The 21,746-nt window shown below is 39.4% G+C and overlaps 1 protein-coding gene across 1 annotated transcript; it reads left to right on the top strand.

Annotated features, from left to right (window-relative positions):
- The first annotated feature begins 3,405 nt into the window (after positions 1 to 3,405).
- On the top strand, positions 3,406 to 20,623 carry HTATSF1 (HIV-1 Tat specific factor 1). Its single transcript, XM_086389128.1, has 10 exons — positions 3,406 to 3,600; positions 3,800 to 4,040; positions 5,654 to 5,834; positions 6,500 to 6,547; positions 7,028 to 7,182; positions 9,553 to 9,716; positions 10,883 to 10,982; positions 16,829 to 16,918; positions 17,683 to 17,820; positions 18,348 to 20,623. The coding sequence occupies exons 2-10, from the start codon at positions 3,855 to 3,857 to the stop codon at positions 19,605 to 19,607; spliced, it is 2,322 nt and encodes a 773-aa protein (XP_086245254.1). The 5' UTR covers positions 3,406 to 3,600; positions 3,800 to 3,854; the 3' UTR covers positions 19,608 to 20,623.
- The last annotated feature ends 1,123 nt before the right edge of the window (positions 20,624 to 21,746 follow it).

Below are 21,746 nucleotides of genomic sequence, written 5' to 3'. Positions count from 1 at the left end.
CTTACTAGGTCAGCACTTACTCACTTAGGCGAGTTCTGGAGTTACAACTCCCATTGACTGATAATTGGGCAAAGTTATCTTTCACAGATATTGTGAAGAACCTGTCTCCTTCATAGGCAGAATCACTGGCCATGTTTAGCGTAATTTGAGGGCTCCAAAGAAGGATCCCTGTCAAAAAGTCTGCAAGGTTGTCACTGTCTGAAATTCATCCTTTGAGAAAATTCATTTCTTTCTGGTAAGCAGTGCCCTCTCTCTAAAAAATGCAGAAGTACCACGTGAAATCCCTAACACCTGGGTGTTTAGTTGTTATCAGATCATCTTTCTGCTTGACTATCTTAAACCTGATGTGTGCCTAAGTCCTCTAATAAATGTGACCTAATTAATCTCTGCCCTTGGAAATCAGATTGAAGGTTCTGATTTTCTATCCTCTGTTCCTTCTTGCTAACGCTATAAAGTTATAATAAATATTATTTCAAAAAACTTATCAATAGATGTGTCAGTTTTAGATCTGTGGCTTCAGAAAATATTTTCTTGGGGCAAATTAAAGCCTTTAACTGTCGATAGTTAAATTTGTATTTTCAAGAACTTGATTTTGGGGTGTGCTTTTGATAGCTTTGAGCTTTCCTTAAATGGCTTGTGTAACTGTGAATTTTTGCTTAAAGACGTGGCTTGTAAAGGGGATATAATATTAACACTAGACTTTACATTTAAGCAAAATTGGTTTACTTAAAGTAGGGGTGTTAGAATTGTCTTTATATTGTTTTGAGATGGATGTTGTAATAAGTGGGAAGAAAAATAAATATGAAATAAAGTTTTCAATGACTTTGTGTAGCTTTATATTCTAAAAACAGTACTTCTAACAGAATATCACTGAGAATGCATTTTAACTCCAAAGGGTATTTTCAAGTTCCCAAATTCCAAAATATTTTACTATTTTCCTTACTCTGGGTAAAAATTACACGTTTACTCTAAGAATAACATTTTAGAAATAACTTCACAAAAGTACCAGATAATAAAAGCTAAGCAAGCTTTTTAGCAGTTGATAAAACTAGAGCTTGAAGAACTTTGATTTTTTCATCCTGAGTAATCCCTAGGTAACTTAGGGATCTGATAGAAATTGATTTAATGGGGATTAAAATGCATGGCTTTGCTTTTTGTTTTGGAGGGGGTGGTCTTTAAAAACAAACAAACAAACAGATTATCCTTGTCAGAGCTAACCTTACAGGAAATCCACAGTTTGTTTCACACTGACTATTGTGTTCAGAAAAGCTACTATGGAATGTTTCTTTCTTTTTTTTTTTTTTGGACAGGCTCCCAAATTGCGGGTGGGGTGGGGGAGGACACATGCAAAATAAATTTTGTATACTTCCAATTTTACTCAGGGTCTGCCCTGACCCAAGACTTAGAATAATGGACCATAATATTTTTTTCCTGCGACAAAGCAGGAAAACAAAGTCACAAACTTAGATTAAGTCTTTGTCTTTGTCACTGAGGTTGATAGTACCACAAAACATTCCTACTGACAATAGCAAATTTGGGTTTAAATAATTTCTGCAATTATAACCATCTTAAGTCAAGGATCCATCACTTTGTCAAAAGGAGTTACTTTGATTTCCACTAAATCTTGGGATTAAAGAAAATGGGGAGAGGCAAATTCCCCAACAGAGTGATCCTGAATGGGCCATTAAAAAAAAAAAAAAAACCTCGTTTGGTATAACTCAGTCATTTTCCAGAAAGACTTCCTAGGCCAGGTAGGTGACTTCTCTGGCCAGGTAGTCTCTGCTTTTGTAGATTAATTAATTTTTATACACCAAGAAGCTGGTGGCCTATTATGCCAGGAATACTGAGATCACCCTTCACAGAGAACAAGAGAAGGATGAAGAGGACAGTCAGGGAGAAGCCAGCTGACTGGGTTCTGGGTTCCTGGGTCCAGCAGCCGCTTGTATAGCCTATCTACATTCCAGTCCTGGAGTTTCAGGAGGTACCCATTATCTTTATAACAAAGGACCCACCCCTTCCCGCTTTTGCTTGTTACCTGGACTATTTCTTGCAAAAAAGTCTTGCGGGGGTGGGGTGGGAACAGGTTATAAAGAGACACTTCCAGATTAACTCAGTTACTAGGGGTTTAATTCTAGGAATCCACAAGGAAATAAAAGTAGGAGGGCCCAATGGCCAAACAGAATGCTATCATAGATACAAGCATATTTAGTTCCCAACTCCACTATAGTGGTGACTCAATGACTCTCTATCACTGCCTCAGCTTCTCCTCTCACCCATACAGAACTTGGCCACAGAAGACTACTCTGACCATGCCACATTTCCTACTCATCCCTCTTTCTGGGAGAGGCTTACTGGCTCAGTAAGTCAAACTCAGTCTAGAATGCGGGGCTACCCTACCAAGTCACCTCACAGGCCTCCAACTGGGTCACACAGGAGCTAAACATAAACTTTTGGCCACCTGCTCAGAAGGGCCTGTGGATACAGCAGGCGCTCAGAGTCACGTGCAGAAGGGCTGCTTAGTATATTATCACCTATGCTGTGAACCTATTCAGGAATGAAATGGAAGCCCAATAACACGTTGCTGAAAACAGCTGTATACTATTTTTGGATCCTAAAAGAAATATTTAGCAAAACGTATATGCGCCTAATAAAACTCATGTTATCTATATTATAAATATGCATGCAAGTTCTATCACATGCACTTTTTTCCTAAAAAATCAAAAAACGACGTTAGTGGGGCAGTAAAGGTGGTGTGTACACTGGATGTTACAGTTTCAGATTTGTAGCTTGAGCAAGTCTGAAACATGGAGAACAAGGGACAGGCAACTGTTGCCTTTCCTTTACAGAGTCATCTCCAGCCTGAAGAAGGCACCAGAAAGATAAAAGGACGGAGCAGAGACTCGGAGAGAAGGTTGCTCCTTCCACTCACCATTCGTTCGTTCGTTCATTCATTCACTCACCACACACGCACTATACATCAGACCCTGTACTACCAGTTCGGGCTAACCCGGCTTTCCTAGGGAAATCTTCACGAAACAAGTGAAAGACTTGTTTCCCACGCGGAGGAGGGGCCTCCGGGAGAAGGAGGCGCATCTTTCTGTCGCAGCGCGACCTGTCCCGCCTGTCCCGTCCACTCCCCCAAGATGGCGGCCGCCTCGACGCCTGCTCCGGCGCCGGCCGAGTGGGAGTCTTCCCACGCCTTTGGGATACCGCCCCGCTGCGGACTCCGCGGAGCCCAACGTTTCCAAGAGGCCGCAGGCCCTGCGCTCCCCCCAGCCCCCGCGCCAGGACAGCCCTGCTGAGCATCACCGCTCGGCAGCAGCGCAGCTCCCAGAGCCCCGCCCCCGGGGCCCCACGCCGCTGGCCCGTGTCGGCTCCTATTGACGCCACTGGGGGCGTGCCGGTGCGACCCGCGACGACGCGACGCGCCAACAATGGCGACTTCGTCATCCTGAGCGGGCCTCGGTTTCCAAGTGGTTTCCAGACGTTGACGCGGGAGCCGTAGTTGCCTCAAACTCGGTCGGCGGCGGCGGCGCGCGTGCGCGCTCCCGCCTCGACCCGGATCGGGCCGCGGCGGCGAGCCCCGGAGGGGCGAATCAGGTGGGCGGTGGCGCGGCGAGGCCAGGTCCTGCGACGCGCGCGCGCGCGGCGGGCGGGCAGCGGGCGGAGCGGGGGGCGGTGCGGCCGGCGAGTGGCCCTGACTTCCCGGGGGCTGCTGGGGCGCCGCGGGGAGGCGGGCCGGGGGGCGGTGGGAAGCGAGCTGAGTGTGGCCAACCTCCTTTTCTCTGTTCCCCTCCAGCATCAGCTCGGCCTCTTCGCTCGACCGGACCTTGCCTCTAGCCTAAGTGGGCAACATGAGCGGCAACAACTTGGATGCGAACGACGAGTTTGATGAGCAGTTGCGAATGCAAGAATTGTACGGAGACACCAAGGACGACGACACCGAGAAAGATCCCGGTGGAGAAACCGATTCTTTCGGGCAGCAGCCGACTGACACCCCGTACGAGTGGGACCTAGACAAGAAGGCTTGGTTCCCCAAGGTAAGTCACTCGGGCGCCGCTGCACAGCGGGCCCACCTGGCCAGCCTCGCGGGGCGCTCCTTTCACGTTTTCTTTGCTGAGGTCCTGGGTTAGAGCCCCTCTGGCTAGTGACGTTTCTTTTTGTTGTGTCTGTGGCAGAACCGACGTGTAAAGGAACGGAAATCTTTAGAGAGATGTCTTCAATGTAATTTAATTCTTAAGTCCTTTTTATGCCTTATTAATTTTATCTGTGGAGGTTGCAGTTGGTTTATGTCAGTGACTTTTTTATTGCAAAGAGGAAAAACATCAAGAGCAAATTCAGTCGATGTTAATCTCAGGTAGTCTCAATCTTATTCTAGGAATTCAGGTGGTTAACTGATGTGCTAGGTGCAAAATGCAACTTCTTGAGTTGAAAAAAATTGATAAATTGGTAAAATTTTACTGATTGAACGTTGCGTCTTTTTTTTCTTCCCTACTAAAGTTGGTCCTAGACAGGTATATTTGAACCATATCACTACAGGAATATGACAGGAGGAGCACAGAACTTGGATGGAAAAGATCTGTGCGTATTTATTTAGAGTACTTGTAAATTTTTAAGCATTCTGTTTCAGCTTGGAAGTAAAATGACTGATGTTAAACTCGGTTCTGTAAACTTTTTGGTCAGAGTACCCTGTTAATCAAAGTCTCGTGGTACAGGTGGAAAACAAGGATACTTATCCCACACTGATAGATTTGCAAGCCAGTGATGCAAACCATGTCTGCATTGTGTAATTTGAGTGTTATTTTTTAATTATTTATTTAAACTATTTTCTTTCCCATTTTTTATTTGTGTGTATGTTCCAATCCCTCTGAATTGTTAAACTTAACATTTCACTTGGGTACTGGTGGTGCCAGCTAGAGTGCAGATTTGGTTTCTTCAGCCTTCTGAGTACTTCACCAGTCATCAGATAGTATAGTAATTTTTGGCTCTATCTTTTTATGTTATGGAACCCATACCACTTCAAACTTCCAAGTTTTAAATTTTCCTCATTCCTATGTGTGCCTCACATTGACTAGTATGAAGATACAACTACGTTTGTTTCATTGTGCAATTGTGCTTTTTTCTCTAAGAGCCAGGAGGATGGATGTGAGTTGGATTTGTTCTTGATTTGTTTTGACATTAAATGATAATGTGATTTGAGTATGTATACTTATGTTCATGTGTATAGTAAAAGAAAATTTGATTCTGTTGTTAGATTATTAGTTGACTGTTGGTTTTTATTCTGTTTATTGTTATCTGGTACTTCCTTTGCTATGTATATCTGTAGTCTTAGTCAAGTAGACTACAGAGATAGTAATTTACAAATGAAACAACTAGGAAAGGTGCCAACGGCACTTAAAATGCCTTTAATAGTATCTCAGACTTTTGTGTTGATAATCCAAGTACCCATGTCTTAATTTTTTTATTCTCTTTTGCACAGTTTTCTATGTAGGTGACTATTTGTCATATATGCTTTAGTTACTGTTATCCACAGAAACACTCAAATGTGACATTGTATAATTGAATATACTGTTATTTGACACAGTGTAAACTTTTCACAGTAGGAAATCATTTTTTAATTTCTGTGTGTGTGTGCACTGAACTTCTTATTTAGATCACTGAAGATTTCATTGCTACATATCAGGCCAATTACGGCTTTTCTGATGATGGTGCGTCTAGTTCTACTGCAAGTGTCCAAGATGTCAGTGCTAGGACTGCAGAAGAACCTCCGCAAAGACAACCCTCCGAACCCAGTGATCTGAAAAAGAAGGGAGAAAAGAGAAAGGCTGAATCAGGCAAGTAGATTTAGCTTGCAAAACATGAGTATAAAAGTTAAAAGTATGAGTATGTGTATATGTATTTACTTTTTGAAGAATTAGAACTTTGACAGAATCATAAGATGCGTATTTTTAATTATTATTATTATTTGGGTTCATGTGTTGGCTCTCCCACTAACGTGTAGGCATCAAGCAGATTGTTTCAATTCAGTTCAGTTCTCAGTTTCTTCCTTTGCAAAACAGAATTCTTATTAGGAGATTATTTAAAGTTCTGTTTAAATGGTTGGTTTGGGGTTTGTTTTTTTTTTTGTACTTCCAATTAAATTAAAGAAGTCAATTTTGCTTCTGGTGGCACAGTAGATTGGAGTCAGAAGCAACCTATGCCAAGGCTTAAAGTCAGAGCAAGGGTAAGGTTTTTTTTTTAAGGTAGTATCAGATTCATAAGGAACCAAGATAAGCTAGCCATCTTTTTTCAGACAGGGCTCTGAAGTGAATTACTTGTCCAAAGATCCAAATACTTTGAAAACTAGCCAGTGATTTGATTTAGTCTGTCTTATTCTAAGGGTAAGAAAAAGTTTCTGGAAGTTTCGAGAAACTGCCGCACTGTCAGGATTTCATAATGGGACTCTTACCTTTTCTTGCATGTGTTTTTACTTGATTTTTTACTCGATTTTTATTTTTAGGATGGTTTCATGTTGAAGAAGGCAGAAATACAAATGTTTATGTGTCTGGTATGTATACCTTTTAACCACATTTAGAATAGAAAATATTTGATTTTGAGGTTTTTCCACAAAGTTATTTTTAGATTTCCATTTCTCTGAATTCTGTTTTTTACCATTGTGTCATTTATTTGTTGAGCCATGTACATTTAGTGAGGAATATGTTTTTATATAAAACTTAAGAAAAAGTACGTGTATATAACTTTGCACGCCATCCTTTCTGACAGTTTTAGGTAATAACTCAGCAGTTTGCCCCTTCAGAGTCATTGATACAAGACCTAATCAAAGCATGGTTTTAATGTATATTTGAATACATTAAAACATGAAATTTCTTAAAGTCTATAGATGTGAGATTTTTACACACTTTTAGAAAACCAAAATTTTGATGCACTCATCACTCATCCAAGTTACAGATTTTGAATTAGTAGAAACTTAAGTAACCCTCACGTTTGTTATAGATGCCATTATAATTTTTTTCCCTTAACATCACAGGTTTGCCTCCAGACATTACAGTGGATGAATTTATACAGCTTATGTCGAAGTTTGGCATTATTATGAGAGATCCTCAAACAGAAGAATTTAAGGTCAAGCTTTACAAAGATAATCAAGGAAATCTTAAAGGAGATGGACTTTGCTGTTATTTGAAGGTTAGTTATGTGGTCATGTAAGTTTCTTCTATCTCCATTTTTCAGCTCAGGAACCAGGGCTATAATTTTGTATAGTTGGTAACCAAGGGTGAGGGCTATTCAAAACAGGATGGGAAGAAAACTTTGTTTCTGATTGTGCCTTTGTGTATCACACTGATAAAGTTATTTACTTGCTCTTGTAAAAAACTATGTTGTAAAGTTATTCACTTCCTCTTGTAAGAAACTATGTTACCAAGTCAAGGTATTATGTTAGTCATAGGACAGACGTGCTTCTTTTGTCTTAATTTTACTGCAAAGATCTCTTTCAGATCAGATCAGTCGCTCAGTCGTGTCCGACTCTTTGCGACCCCATGAATCGCAGCACGCCAGGCCTCCCTGTCCATCACCAACTCCCGGAGTTCACTCAGACTCATGTCCATCGAGTCAGTGATGCCATCCAGCCATCTCATCCTCTGTTGTCCCCTTCTCCTCTGGCCCCCAATCCCTCCCAGCATCAGGGTCTTTTCCAATGAGTCAACTCCTCACATGAGGTGGCCAAAGTACTGGAGTTTCAGCTTTAGCATCATTCCTTCCAAAGAAATCCCAGGGCTGATCTCCTTTAGAATGGACTGGCTGGATCTCCTTGCAGTCCACGGGACTCTCAAGAGTCTTCTCCAACACCACAGTTCAAAAGCATCAATTCTTCACAGTCCAACTCTCACATCCATACATGACCACAGGAAAAACCATAGGAGTGTATGAATGTAATCAACGCAGAACACATTCAAAAAGCCACAAAGAAAAGAAAGTCTGTAACATTTTATTCCCCCATTGGAATGAGTTAGACCAGGGTTTGGCAAACTTCTGCCCACTGCCTGTCTTTGTGAATGAAGTTTTACTGTAATATTCCCGCATTGTTTCGTTAATGCATTTGTCTGTACCTCTTTTCACAGTGCAACAGCAAAGTTGAGTAGTTGCAACACAGACCACATGGCCCACATAGCCTAAAATATTTACTCACCAGCCCTTTACAAAAGAAGTTTTCTGACCCCTGAATTAAACCATAAAGGAAGTGATAACTTAGGCTTAGTGCTTTGAAATATATTTTGAATGAGAGAGAAGAGAGAGTGGTATTAACAGACATTTGCAGAACTTTATGTATTCATGGTGCCGTAAATTGCACAGGGGAAAGCTCAGTGTCAAGGAAGCCATTCTTTTTGGAACACCTATCACGTTCGGAGCATGTGTTACTATGCATTATTGCAGGGTACAAAAGAAATGGGCACAATGATGGCATATTACATATGTCATGGAACCTGAAAATAAATACAAAGTGAAATCAAAGTGTTAAAACAACAGTACCAATGTCACGAGTGTGTTGCGAGTATACAGCATTTCAGTGAAATCAGAGGGGACTAAGAGTAAGCCGACAGCTTTGGGAAAGATAGGTTTTTGACCTCGTTCTTGAACATAATGGGGATCATACAAGACTATGACCATTATAGGAAGATATTTATGTAATTTTCAAATGTAAGGAGCTTGAACACTTAATAAGTTCTTCAGGGTTTACTAAAAATCTGTGAAGAGTCTCTTAGGGGGTTTCATTGGGTTTTAAAATTTTTAAAGGGAAACATAGGGTTTTGATAAACTTTATATATAAAATTTATGAGCCATTAAATTACAAGATTACCAAACCAGTGAATTGAGTTCCAGAATAACATAGTTAATTGTTCCAGGATCCATATTCGATTGTGTGGCTGAATTCAGTGTCCTTTTGAGTTTTCCTTAGATCTTTGAATCAGTGCAGAGCTGACAACTGCCCCCTTTGTATCGGACCCAGAATCCACACACGTGTGTAATGTTCAAGCTGTCAGATAATCATCTTCCTAGTATATCACAGACCTACATTTTAATTGATGAACAAAACAAATTAAAAGGCTGACCAAACTATTCCCAGTTTCTTGAGTCATCTAGTCTTTTAAGTAGGAAACTTCGAATTTTAAAACTGGAACGCACTTTAGAAATCACCCATTTGCCTCATTGTACAGATGAGAAATCGAGACTCCAAAAGGCAAAACTGCTATTCCAGTAATGGTATAACTTTAATTTTGTCAAGAACTCTGCAAAGAAGGCATTTCCATTCCCATTTTATAGATGAAGAAATTGGGGCTCAGGGAGCTTGAATAACTTGCCTAGCTTCATATAACCGGTTGGGGACAGTTGTGACTTAAATACAAGTTTCCTGATAGGCATTCTGGAGTTCTTTATTCCCATGTAGGTAGTTACATTTAAATTTTTATTTTATGTATAGTCATCATTCATCTAAAACACTCCCAAAGTTTCATTTCAGTGTGTAACTTACTGATTGTAACTTGTTTTCGCTTTACAAAGAGAGAATCTGTGGATCTGGCATTAAAACTTTTGGATGAAGATGAAATTAGAGGCTACAAATTACATGTGGAGGTGGCAAAATTTCAGTTGAAGGGAGAATATGACGCCTCAAAGAAGAAGAAGAAGTGCAAAGACTACAAGAAAAAGCTGTCTATGCAACAAAAGTTGGTGGTTTTTTTTTTCTGTTTTGAAAGATTTTGTATAAATATTCTAGAGTATGTTTTTGGTAATAATTGCATAGTTTTGCTCCATCAAATATGCCTACAGATTATTTTTTAAAAATTTCATTTACTATACACCTGAAAATAACACATTATAAATCAACTATATGCCAATATGAAACAAAAATTTTTTAAACTTTTATTAGATCCTCAGAAACCTTCAATAATCTGTGTAATAGGATGTTTGGCAGTGATGGTGTTTTTCATTTTCTGGGGTGTTCATTTTTAATACAATAGGAACTTAAATAAACTAAAGCTATCTCTACATAAAATGTTGAATATCAAATTAGATAAGATGGTTTAGGTTTATATATGAGAGCCATTAGTTCATTTTTAATGTGGATGGAATCAGCGTACCAGGAGCTAAACTTTTACATTCATACTAGTTAGTAGGAGTTAGAAATTATAAGCTTTATCATTTTTCATGTATTATGTGGTTGTATATAATACATACATGTCATCAAGTTTCTATTGATTTAATGTTTTTTTGAAATATGCTGTTTTTAAGAAATGGGCCAAAATGATGAGCACTTAGATCAGGTTGAATTCTAATAAAGCTTCTAACACTATGCTTAAACTAATGGTAAAATGGTTATAAAAGCATTTAGTTGTGATGCCAATAGTTTTTATAGGAATAAAGTAGATACCTAAGCATTTTATAGACAAACCAGTAAGATTTAAGATTGTAACAGAGTAGTTTTACATATTTCAGTGCAGTTGTTTGTTCTTTGTAATTATAAAATACCTGGAAACTAATACAATTTGAACATTTCCTTGGCCTTGAAGTGTCTCTTCCTAGATAGTCATAGATACTAAATAATTACCAATTTTCCAGGAGTCTCATTGGAATGTTTGTAACCAGACAGCAGTTCTGAAAAATATACTTACTCTGGGCATTTCAGACACTGGGTCCATCTTTAACTGCCGGTTGTTTTTATTTCAGAAAGCTGTGCAGTAACTGTGACTAAAATACACATTGTTGTTTTGAAATCAAATAATTGTCATTATTAAGCATTCAGTAAAGGATTATATTTATAGCTTGTTTTTTTCTGTCTCCAACAAGTCTGAAATGAAATTCACAACTTCCTGTTCCTACTTTGTCGCATTAGGCAGTTGGATTGGAGACCTGAGAGACGGGCTGGCCCATCCCGAATGCGCCATGAGCGAGTTGTCATCATCAAAAACATGTTTCATCCAATGGATTTTGAGGTAGGAAGAAGTATTCTTAGGGTTAGAAACACAGATATTCTTTCTTTCAAGAGAACCCAAAGCTTGCCTCAGTGCATCTTTCTCATGTCATATCCTGCATGTTCATGAGTTGTCATGGTTGGAAAATGGAACCAAGAATCAGTTGAAGGTTTCAGATTTTCCCAGGTTTAGCCCAGTGTTCTTTTAGTCATATCCCAAGTAAACCAGGCTAATACCCATACTGTGGCCCCAAATGGCAGCTGCTATATTAAAAGTACAGTCTTGAAAAGATTTCTGTGAGTCACTTGTGGATGTTAAGTACAGTTCAGCAATATAGGCTTACTTTGGTGGGGAGGACCAGTTTCACAATTGGAAATGAAAACCTCACTTTGGTGCTAAAAGTTTGATACTTAAAAAACTTTAGGTTAGTGAACTGCTGCTGCTGCTAATGGCAGCTGCTGACTCTGTGCGACCCCATAGACGGCAGCCCACAGGCTCCTTTGTCTGGGATTCTCCAGGCAAGAATACTGGAGTGGGTTGCCATTTCCTTCCCTAATGCATGCATGCATGCTAAGTTGCTTCAGTCGTGTTCGACTGTGTGCGACCCCATGGACAGCAGCCCACTAGGCTCCTCTGTCCACGGAATTCTCCAGGCAAGTACTGGAGTGGGTCGCCATTTCCTTCTCCAAGTGAAATACAGTCCCTGACATTTGAGTAGTGGAGGTTGTTTTTCAGAATCTAATTTTTACAAAACCCTTTAATGGCTATTACGAGGACTTTGTAATACTTGATGTCCATGGACGATTCTAGAAACAGCAAATAAAAGTGAATAAAGGAAGAAGAGCTACTAGAGAGGTTTAAGGAATATTAGTTGCCATCAGGATACCTTGTGTTACATTCTGCATCTTGTTCTTATCTGTGTGTTTTGGCCTAGACTCATGGGATCATTCATGGAAGAAAAATTCTTTATTCTCTGCCTGGATTCTGAAATTAGTGGTAACAAGTTACACATAAGAAAACAATGTTCGTAATGTAAAATTCCAGACAGTTTGCATATGTTCTCGTTCCTACCAAAGCTGACTCTTGATCCTTTTGTGCACCGAAATAGAGTCAGAGTGGCGATATCATTTTAGCCCCCTTTAAGAGAGCTCCAGGATGGTCTGTGAAACTCCATCTCTGCAAATAGTGAGGTGATAGGGTTTACTGTGCATCTATGGAGCCTGTATCTTTTGAGGTAATCGAGAAGATACATGTGGTCTATTAGTACTGTGTGGTGTCTCTTCTGGCTCTAATCCTGAAGAATCTTGAAATATGACAGAGCCAGTTTAGACTTGCAGTGATAATGAACTATGTTTTTTTTTGTTTTTTTAAATGCACATAGGGACTTTCCTTGCGGTCCAGTGGTTAGGACTCTGCGCTTCTACTGCTGGGGGCCCCAAGTTCAGTCCCTGGTCAGGGAGCTAAGACCCCTCAAGCTGCAAGGATGGCCAAAAGAACCCCACACATGTTCACATGCACACTAAATGCTTTTTGAAATGCTGTCCCTCCCAGCTGGGGCTTTGAAAGGCATGTATAGATGGATCATGGTATCTAGTCTACTTGGTACAACTCCAGAATTCCCTGTGATTCATCTACATTTTATTTCCTTGGCAGATAATTGTTTTTTTTTTAGTTAGGTGACCTTTTAATTTCTGTGACTGGAGACCTTAGATTCACAACATTCTATACTCCTAACACTTGAACATGAACATAAATGTGTATTTAATTTATTAAGTATCTGGGCTCTTTGCAAGTTGAAGTCTGTTGAGTAATTACCTTTAACCTGTTTCTGCCTCCTGCCTTGCTCATTGAGACACTTAAGTCTAGCTATCACCCTGGGCAGACTTAATTTTTCCTAGCTTAACAAATAGTCTTTCCTCCCAAAAGCCACATTTATTCTTCCTTGACTCCTACAAATTCCCTCCAGTGGACGTTTTAAAGGATAGAAATTTTATGCTTGTAAGTTCTTGATTGTTTAAAAAAGAAAATCTTTATTGGTTTAGTATAAACTTTGGAATTATAGAGCCTTTATATTAGCCGGTTTTATTTTATTCATAGCATTTATTATCTGAAATTATTGGATCTTATCTGTTAGAATATGAGCTCCATGAGAGTCAGGGCTCTGTCTACCTGCTGTGCTGTTACATTCCCAGTGCTTAGCACACAGAAGGCCCTCAATATTTATCTGAAAAAATGAAAAAATGAATGAAACCCCTTTTATTCACAAGGCAGAGTGTTTTCATTCACTCAATGAATACAATATTTTCTCTTTAGCATCTTTGCAAATGAAGGAAAGTTTTCAGACAGCTGTGCCACAGAGGCTGGGGAGGGCAGTGATGGGGTTCAGAGTTCTTGGGCAGAGAAACCCTTGGTGCTGTCTTTGTCTGCCCATCTACCTGGGCTTGTGTGGTCTGCCGAGCTTGATGAGAGCCTGTCAGCAGTTTTTGTTTTTTTGGCTCAGTGTTTTGTAGGCCTGAATGTAAAAGTGTATCAGTATAGGTCTGTCCACTGGAGTAGATTGTCCAGAATGGTAGACTATAGCCACATGTAATTATTTCAGTTTATTTATTTTATTATTATTATTTTTCCTTTTTGGCCATACCATGTAGCTTGTGGGATCTTAGATCTCTGACCAGGGGTTGAACCTTTTTTTAAAAAACAAAGGAAGTTTTTGTGGCAACCCTTTGTGGAGCAAGCCTGTTAGCACCATCTTGCCAGTAGCATTTGCTCATTCTCTTTCTCTCTGTCACATTTTGGTAATTGTCACAGTAGTTCATACTTTTTCATTATTACTATATTTGTTATGGTGATTTGTGATCAGTAATCTTTGTTACTATGATGACTTGCTGGAGGTTCAGGTGATGGTTAGCATTTTCTAGCAGTGTTTTTTTAATGAAGGCATATCTTTTTTAGATATGATGCTTTTGTACACTTAATAGACTACAGTATAGTGTAACGTAACTGGAAAACCAAAAAAGTTCATGTGACTTGCCTTATTGCAATATTTGCTTTATTGTGCTGGTCTGGAACTGAACCTGCAGTATCTCCAAGGTATGCCTGTATGTCTTTATTCCAAACAGTTGATTAGAGTTAGAAGCAAAATACCTAGAAATACTTTTTGGTATCAGGGAGAACAGTGAAGGCTAGTATTTTAAATGTAACTTTAGGGGGTTTTCAGTGTTTAATTCAAAGCCTTATTTAAAAAAATCATGCCTGGCAAATTTGAATACTAAGAGATGGAAAACCAAAACTCAGATGCAGAGGTGGTTTTCTCATTGTGTATACCAGGGCTGTTCAATAGAGGTCTAATCTGAGCCACGTGTGTAACTTAAATTTTTCTAGCAGCCACAGTATAAATACAACATGAAACAGGGGAAGTAAATTTTAATAATGAATTTTATTTAACCCAATATATCCAAGTATTATAATTGTAGCATATACCATAAAAACGTTAATAAGCTGTTTCTTTTTTCCCCCCCCTTTGGTACTAAATTTTCAAAATCTGGTATTTACCTCACACCTGCAGCGCACATCAGTTTGGACAAGCCACGTTTCAAGGGCTCAGTAGCCACATGGGGTTATTGGCTACTGTCTTGAATGGGTTTAGATTGGAAAGGAATGAGAAATACGGTTTATTCCTGGGAAAACAAAGCACCACCCTGGAAAAAAATGATGAGTGTCAAATGCGGAAGGTTTCAGCTTAACAGTCTGAGTTTAGTCTCAGGTCTGTTGCTTGCAAAGAGCTGTCTTTGGAAAATTTTCATGCTTAGCTAAGTTAAAAAGACACTTAACCAGGGGAAGGGGTTATTATCTTTAAGTCTCATGATACTATAGCAGTAGAGACACATTTGTTTTTCAAGCTGGTAAAAATGAAAACAGAAGTCTGGGAAGTATTTGGCTGAAATTTGATGTTCTTTTGGGAAGGACACTGAGGCTTTGATAAAGAAAGAAAGACAGGGACTTGCCTGGCGTTTCAGTGGTTGACAGTCGCCTTCCAATGCGAGGGACACTGGTTCAGTCCCTGGTTGGGGAACTGAAATCCCACATGCCGCCAGGCAACTAAGCCTGCATGCTGCAACGAAGACCTGACACAGCCAAAAATAAAAATAAAAAAGTTTTTAAAAAAGAAATAAAGACAGTAATGCACCCCTCCCTTCCACAGTAAAACTGTGGAATCATGCTTAAATTCGTCAAATATTTTGAAACAGTTTTTGTTTTTAATATAATCCTGATTTCCTTTGGTAAAGAAAATAGAGTTACTAGGAACAGTTTATCAAACTGAAAAAGTTTTAATCGACTGTTCATTGTGTGAAAAGACGCTGCTGTTTTCTGTGAGGTATTTCAAATTCAGTCAAGGGAGATTCCTGCTTGCAGAAAGCACCCAATCTGGTAAGAGCTACCCGCCACACACACATCCCTAGAAGCCACCCCATGGCTTTACCAAATGAGTATAGAGTTTATGCTCCATTCCCCCATTCCTCTCAGGTTTGAGAATTTTATATAAAACAAATTGGTATATTCTCCAAAGTTAGATTTTATAAGTGGGAGAAATCCAGAGTCCCGCAAGCTATAGTTTTAGAAGCCTCAGATTTATAGGATTTTTACAGTTTTAATTTTAAATTTGACTTCAGTAACTGCCTACCAGTTGTATATTTTTGCCTTTTGACAAACTTTAGGAAGGAGAAGCTACTTGTCATTTTTTGCTGTTCTCTTTAGTTGGTGAGGATTCAGATGTTTCCTAAAAAGTGTTTAGGTCTGCTTCAATAGAAATTAGTAGATAGGATACCCTTGTATATGTTTTTATGTAGTTGAAATTCAAGTTGATAATATAACTTTTTATGAACCTTTTTCATGCTTTGGAACTTGAAGAAAATTTAATTCCCACAAGAAATTTTAAATCCTTTTGTTGTTGGGGGAGGGGGACTCAAGACCACTAGAAGCAGCAGTGTTTGAGTATTCTTAATAGACTCATAGTTGCAAGAAAGCATTAGTTAAGTGTGTGTTTTTATTGTGTGGTTAACAGCAGCTCCTTATTTGTGTGTTTCAATTGCAGTGTAGTAGGAGGCAAGATGAACAGGAATCCTTATAAGGGAGGTTTACCCTATGAGTTAAAATAGAATCTCAGAAGCACAAAGAATCATTGTAGGACACAGTCAATGAAGGGCTTCCCTCATCGCTCAGTTGGTAAAGAATCTGCCTGCAATGCAGGAGATCCCAGTTCAATCCCTGGGTTGGGAAGATCCCCTGGAGAAGGGAAAGGCTACCCTCTCCAGTATTCTGGCCTGGAGATTCCCATATAGTCCATGGGGTCGCAAAGAGTCGGACACGACTGAGCAACTTTCACTTCACTTCAGTCAATGAAAAGGATATATGTCTCCCCCTTGCAACATTTTGGTAAATAGGAATCTATGCAAAGCACAAAGCAAAGGTTTTTCATCTTCACAGTCATTGTGATGCTGATGCAGAACATAAGAATTATTAGTCTCTGACTTAATATGTGCCACAGGACTTCACCTGCTACAGCTGCTATTATTTGGGATTTTCACTGACATGTTCCTTCCCTCTCCTTTGCCACTGCACGTTCCCATTGCTGCCTACCATACTTGTCCATTCCCCCATCTCAAAGCCAGGCAGACCAGTAGTAGTAGCAGCAGATGTGATCGTCTTAACTTCTTTAGACTTTGACTCTTTTTAATTTTGTAGACTGCAGGCAAACATAGCTAATAACCTTAAGCAAAACTTTTGTTTGTTGGTTTGTCAAAGCAATAAATTTCATTCTCAGGATTTATAAAGGGGAAAACCCCTTTTAATTGAGTGTGTTTTTGTAGGACGATCCACTGGTGTTGAATGAAATCAGAGAAGACCTTCGAGTAGAGTGTTCAAAGTTTGGACAAATTAGGAAGCTCCTTCTCTTTGATGTAAGTGGCTTGAACAAATGATTCCTAAAGCAATTTTTTTCCATTTTAGTAAGTTATTACCAAATGTCAGTATGCCTCCAAGTTTTTTACATTAATGTTTTTACGTAGTAGCTCTGCTCTCTAGTGGTGGTGGTCTGTTCGCAGCATTAGCGTAATTAGATGAACATGGATTACAAGCCAAGCCTTCGATAGACTTGCTTATGCCTTGGTTATTTTCCTTTATCATCACTCTTGAGTGAGTGTATGGCCAGGTGAAAGTGTAAAAGAGTCAACATTTATTGATTGCAAACTACAGTTACTTTATATATTCTCTCCTTTAATCCTCCCAATCCTCTGAGATAGGTACATGCTATTTTACTTATTTTTATTTATTTACCCATTTTACAGATGAGGGAGTTTAGAGATTGAGCACCTTGCCCAAGGTCATTTCGCTGGTAAATGGCAGAGCCAGGATTTAATCCCAAGGCCGTTCAGCTTCAGAGTCCACATTCTTAACAACCATGCTATTCTGCGTCTCCTTTGACACTGTAATGAGCAGGAACATTTCCAAGTATATCATGCTTGGTTTTTGCTTGATAAAATTAGGCTGAAGAAGTAGCTAGCTGCGTGTCACTGGCTGGAGTAAATGGAAAGAAAGACTTCATACATAAAATCTTTAGCTTAAATCATCAGAAAGAATACTACTGCCCTACCTTGCCACATGTGTATATTTCTCTTTCAGTTTTCTCATTCATTCCTTCTTTTATCTTCCTTGTATTTTTTAGAGACACCCCGATGGTGTGGCCTCTGTGTCCTTTAGGGATCCAGAGGAAGCTGATTATTGTATTCAAACCCTCAATGGAAGGTGGTTTGGTGGGCGTCAAATCACTGCCCAAGCGTGGGATGGAACTACGGATTATCAGGTGAGTTCTGCAACTGTCAAGGGCACGTGAATTATTTCATTCCAACAGATACTGATCTAGCAGTTTTTCATGTAAGTTTTCAGTTATGTGTAATCTGTTTAATGTAACTGTACTTTTAAATAATCCTTTACATTGAGAGTATAGAAAGAAAAATGTTTCATTCTTTCAGTTTATAAGTCTGAAGTGTTGCACTTGCTCAGAACAGCAATGGGAAAGAAGGCATTAAGCTAAAGTGTTTCTCTTCTTTTCTGTCTTATAAAGTACAGACAGTTCAGTGATTAACTTTTTAATTGAGGAGACATTTCTACAGTGCCATGGCACTGGGCATTTATTTAAACGATCTTATGGTCAGCACTAGTAAACTAAGGTGTAAAGTTTGGAAAGTGAAGATAGGGAGTTGCTTTCATTTCCCAGAAGTGATACCTTATAAAATCAGAGTACTGTGAGCAATGTTAGAAATGTTCCAAGACGTTGTTACTTCTTTTGGCCTAAAACATCTTTTAACAGCGGTTTCCATGTGTACACAGGTGGAGGAGACCACAAGAGAAAGGGAGGAAAGGCTGAGAGGATGGGAGGCTTTCCTCAACGCTCCTGAGGCCAACAGAGGCCTGCAGCGTTCAAATTCCATCCGTGCTCCAGAAAGGGCAGGGCCTTCTAGAGTTAGGCATTTTTCTGAGCACCCTGGCACATCTCAAGCAAATGTTCAAGCAGCCGCAACTGAAATGGCATTTGAAGAACCTATAGATGAAAAGAAGTTTGAAAAAATGGAAGATGGGGGAGAAGTTGAAGAAGCTGCTTCTGAAAAAGATGCTAAAGAAAGTGGCCCTGAAAAAGAAGCTGAAGGTCCCCAAGAAGAATCTGAAGAGAGCTGCCTTGAAAGAGAGTCTAAGGAAGGCTGTCCCAAAAGAGAGCGTGAAGAAGACTTCCCGGAGAGAGAGTCTGGAGAAGGCGGCCCTGAGAAAGAGCGTGAAGAGGGTAATCCTAACAAAGAGTCAGAAGAGACTGTCCCTGAAAGAGAATCCAAAAAGAAGAAACTCAAAACGGATCCTGACAAGAACGGCCGTGAGAAGGAGTCTGAAGAAGAAGGCCCCGGCAAGGAGTCTGAGGGGGAGGCCAGCCCCCAAAAGGTGGCTTCTGAAGATGACGACTCAGAACAAGAGTCTGAAGACTGCTCAGAAAAGCAGTTTGACGATGGCTCTGAAAAAGAGTTAGAAGAAAATGGCCTTGAGAAAGGTTTTGAAGAAGATGCCTCTGACAAGGAATTTAATGAAAACATTCCGGAAAAAGAGTTAGACGAAAATGAATCTGAAAAATCAGAATTCGAAGATGACAGCTCTGAAAAAGTGTTTGATGAAGAAGGCTCTGAGAAAGAGTTTGACGAAGAGTCAGATGAAAAGGAAGAAGAGGAAGATGCATATGAAAAGGTATTTGATGATGAATCAGATGAGAAAGAGGACGAAGAAGATGCAGAAGAAAAGGAACTTGAAGATGCTGATGAAAAGGACGAAGAAGATGATGCAGATGAAAAGGTATTTGAAGATTCAGATGGAAAAGAAGATGAGGAAGATGGAGATGTAAAGGAAGATGAAGACATAGATGAAAAGGTGTTTGAAGATGATGATTCCAACGAGAAGTTGTTTGATGATGATTCCAGCGACAAATTGTTTGAAGATTCTGATGAGAGAGGGACTGTGGGTGGTTTAGGGAATGTTAAGGAAGAAGGGCCCTTGTCCACAGGCAGCAGCTTTGTTCTCAGCAGTGATGATGATGATGACGACACTATTTAATCCCTTAAACTTGCTTTTTAGGGAGATTCCATCTCCATTTTGCCTCTGCTGCAAGGTAATTACTCGTAGTGCTACATGAACGTGTGCATAGAGGTAGGATGCCATCTGATTAATGCAGTGAAGTGTTCATGGTTACCTGTACCTAATTATTTTAAATATGTGTTCTTTGGCTGTTCAGTTCAAACTCCATAGCATAATGCAAGTTAACTTGCTCCTTGTCCTTTGTCAGATTTCTTAAGTGCATGCAAAATAATATTTTTTAAAGTATTCTGATTGAAGTTTGTGACATTCAGAAATAAAGAAAGTTGTTGATATGCAGGAACGGAAAATTGTACTTGAGTTAAATTGCATTTTTAATTCTTGCTGTTGCTTTATTCATACTAACGTTTGTTTTTTTTTTTTAAGGACTTGAAAAATCCCTGTAGGTGTCTCTTTGCTTCCACTTTATGATGTTACCACTGATATCCCCATTTCCCCTCTCTAAACCAGAACATGTTACTAAAACTTATGAGGTAAAGAACTCTTCAGAGTTTTTTGCTCCCCAGTCCTCACAAGTTACTTTTTTCTACCCTCTTCCCATGAAAATTCACTCTTAAATGTGCAAAGGTGAACTTCCAAAGTCCACAGCTTCCATTATTGAAAATATGGAGGAGATTAGAATTCTACCATTTACTGTTTGGACACCTCTAGAAGTTCATTCAAGTTACAGGACCTTTCCCCAGAAAAATCTGTGCGTACACTACACAACCTTCTGTATCCAGTTTGGGGCAGTTCATGTGGATCTCCTGGAGTTAAGAACTTTTGTCATGCTTATTTCAGATTTTTGTTTTTGATTTTGTTCTAGAATCGTGGTACCCAGTACTATGGAAATGTGTAGTTCCAATAAAAAAAATGTGGCTCTTTTCTTGATTGCGCTTTCCAAATTCAGTATTGATGAATTGACTTCTGATGTTGCACTTAAGAAGTTATTCTCATAAATTAGAATTAAAATAAACTGCATTGGTGCATTTTCATTATGCCGTCTGTCAGTGTAATCATTACCCTCTTCAGACAGAAAAGACTTGTACTTCAAGCCAACTTTCTGAGAATTTTTTAGTTCATGTCTGGGTTCTGTTAAAAATCTTCAGGCTCTTCACCAGGGACAAATCAGTGAAAGAGGTGAAGAAAGTTAAACAGAAAAATTGCAAACCAAAATAGTGTTCCTTTTAAAGATAAGCCAGAAGTATTTAAATACTTTATTTATTGTGTTTTACTACAGTTTATGGGTTTCCCTTGTGGCTCAGCTGGTAAAAAATCCACCTGCAATGCGGGAGACCTGGGTTCGATCCCTGGGTTGGGAAGATGCCCTGGAGAAGGGAAAGGCTACCCACTCCAGTATTCTGGCCTGGAGAATTCCATGGATTGTACAATCCAGGGGTCACAAAGAGTCTGACAAGACTGAGTGATTTCACTTTGAGTTCACAGTTTATAGTAATTTGTTGGAGAATTGTTTTTCTAAACAAAAAGGAAAGAATGCTTTATTTTCTGTACATAATGGAACACATAACTACAATATACATTAGCTCTAAGACTGTTAGAAGGAGGCCATTTTCATTCTTCTTTCCCCTGCTCATTAATTTGGTATATATCAAATACTTATACCCTTTTCACATAAACATCCTGGAAGCAAAAGTCACCAACAGCTGTAAAATGGTAAATAATTTATGAGGTGTTACTGGTGAGCAGACATTAAGAGTCATGAAGCACCTACCTGTTTTCCAAGTAATCGGGTTTTATTGGTCCTGAAAACAGAATTTATTGTTAAGCAGCAGTACATCCTGTTATCAAAAGAAAATTAAAATGTAAGGGTGAGTGGTAAGCACATCAATGCTCAACAATTCCCTGACAATTTCTAAGGAGTAGTGCTTCTTAAAACTATATATAAGTATAATGTATTCGACTCTTGAGTGCACAAACCAAAAGTTGCTTCAGGAATGCCTTTGAAAGGCTTGAACACCATGGCCTCTGAACTACTTTATATAGGAACAAACTTGAAAATTCATGTCAGAAGGTTAGAATATTACTGATCTCACAAAACTATCTTTTAAATAAACAAGGTGGGGGAGGATGGGATGAATTGGGAGGATAACACTGACATAC

Source organism: Bos grunniens, chromosome X, assembly GCF_055505025.1.
Source record: "Bos grunniens cultivar Pamir isolate PY7600 chromosome X, Bosgru_T2T1.0, whole genome shotgun sequence".
In the NCBI taxonomy this organism is placed as follows: domain Eukaryota; kingdom Metazoa; phylum Chordata; class Mammalia; order Artiodactyla; family Bovidae; genus Bos; species Bos grunniens.
The sequence above is the reverse complement of the archived record's forward strand: the minus strand, read 5'-3'. Positions and strand labels throughout refer to the sequence as shown.

Excerpts from the sequence above, each read along its gene's own strand:
- HTATSF1 (XM_086389128.1), top strand. The coding sequence starts at position 3,855 with ATGAGCGGCAACAACTTGGATGCGAACGACGAGTTTGATGAGCAGTTG. Across the intron at positions 4,041-5,653 it reads AGAAGGCTTGGTTCCCCAAG|ATCACTGAAGATTTCATTGC; the intron begins GTAAGTCACTCG and ends CTTCTTATTTAG. Across the intron at positions 16,919-17,682 it reads GGAAGCTCCTTCTCTTTGAT|AGACACCCCGATGGTGTGGC; the intron begins GTAAGTGGCTTG and ends TGTATTTTTTAG.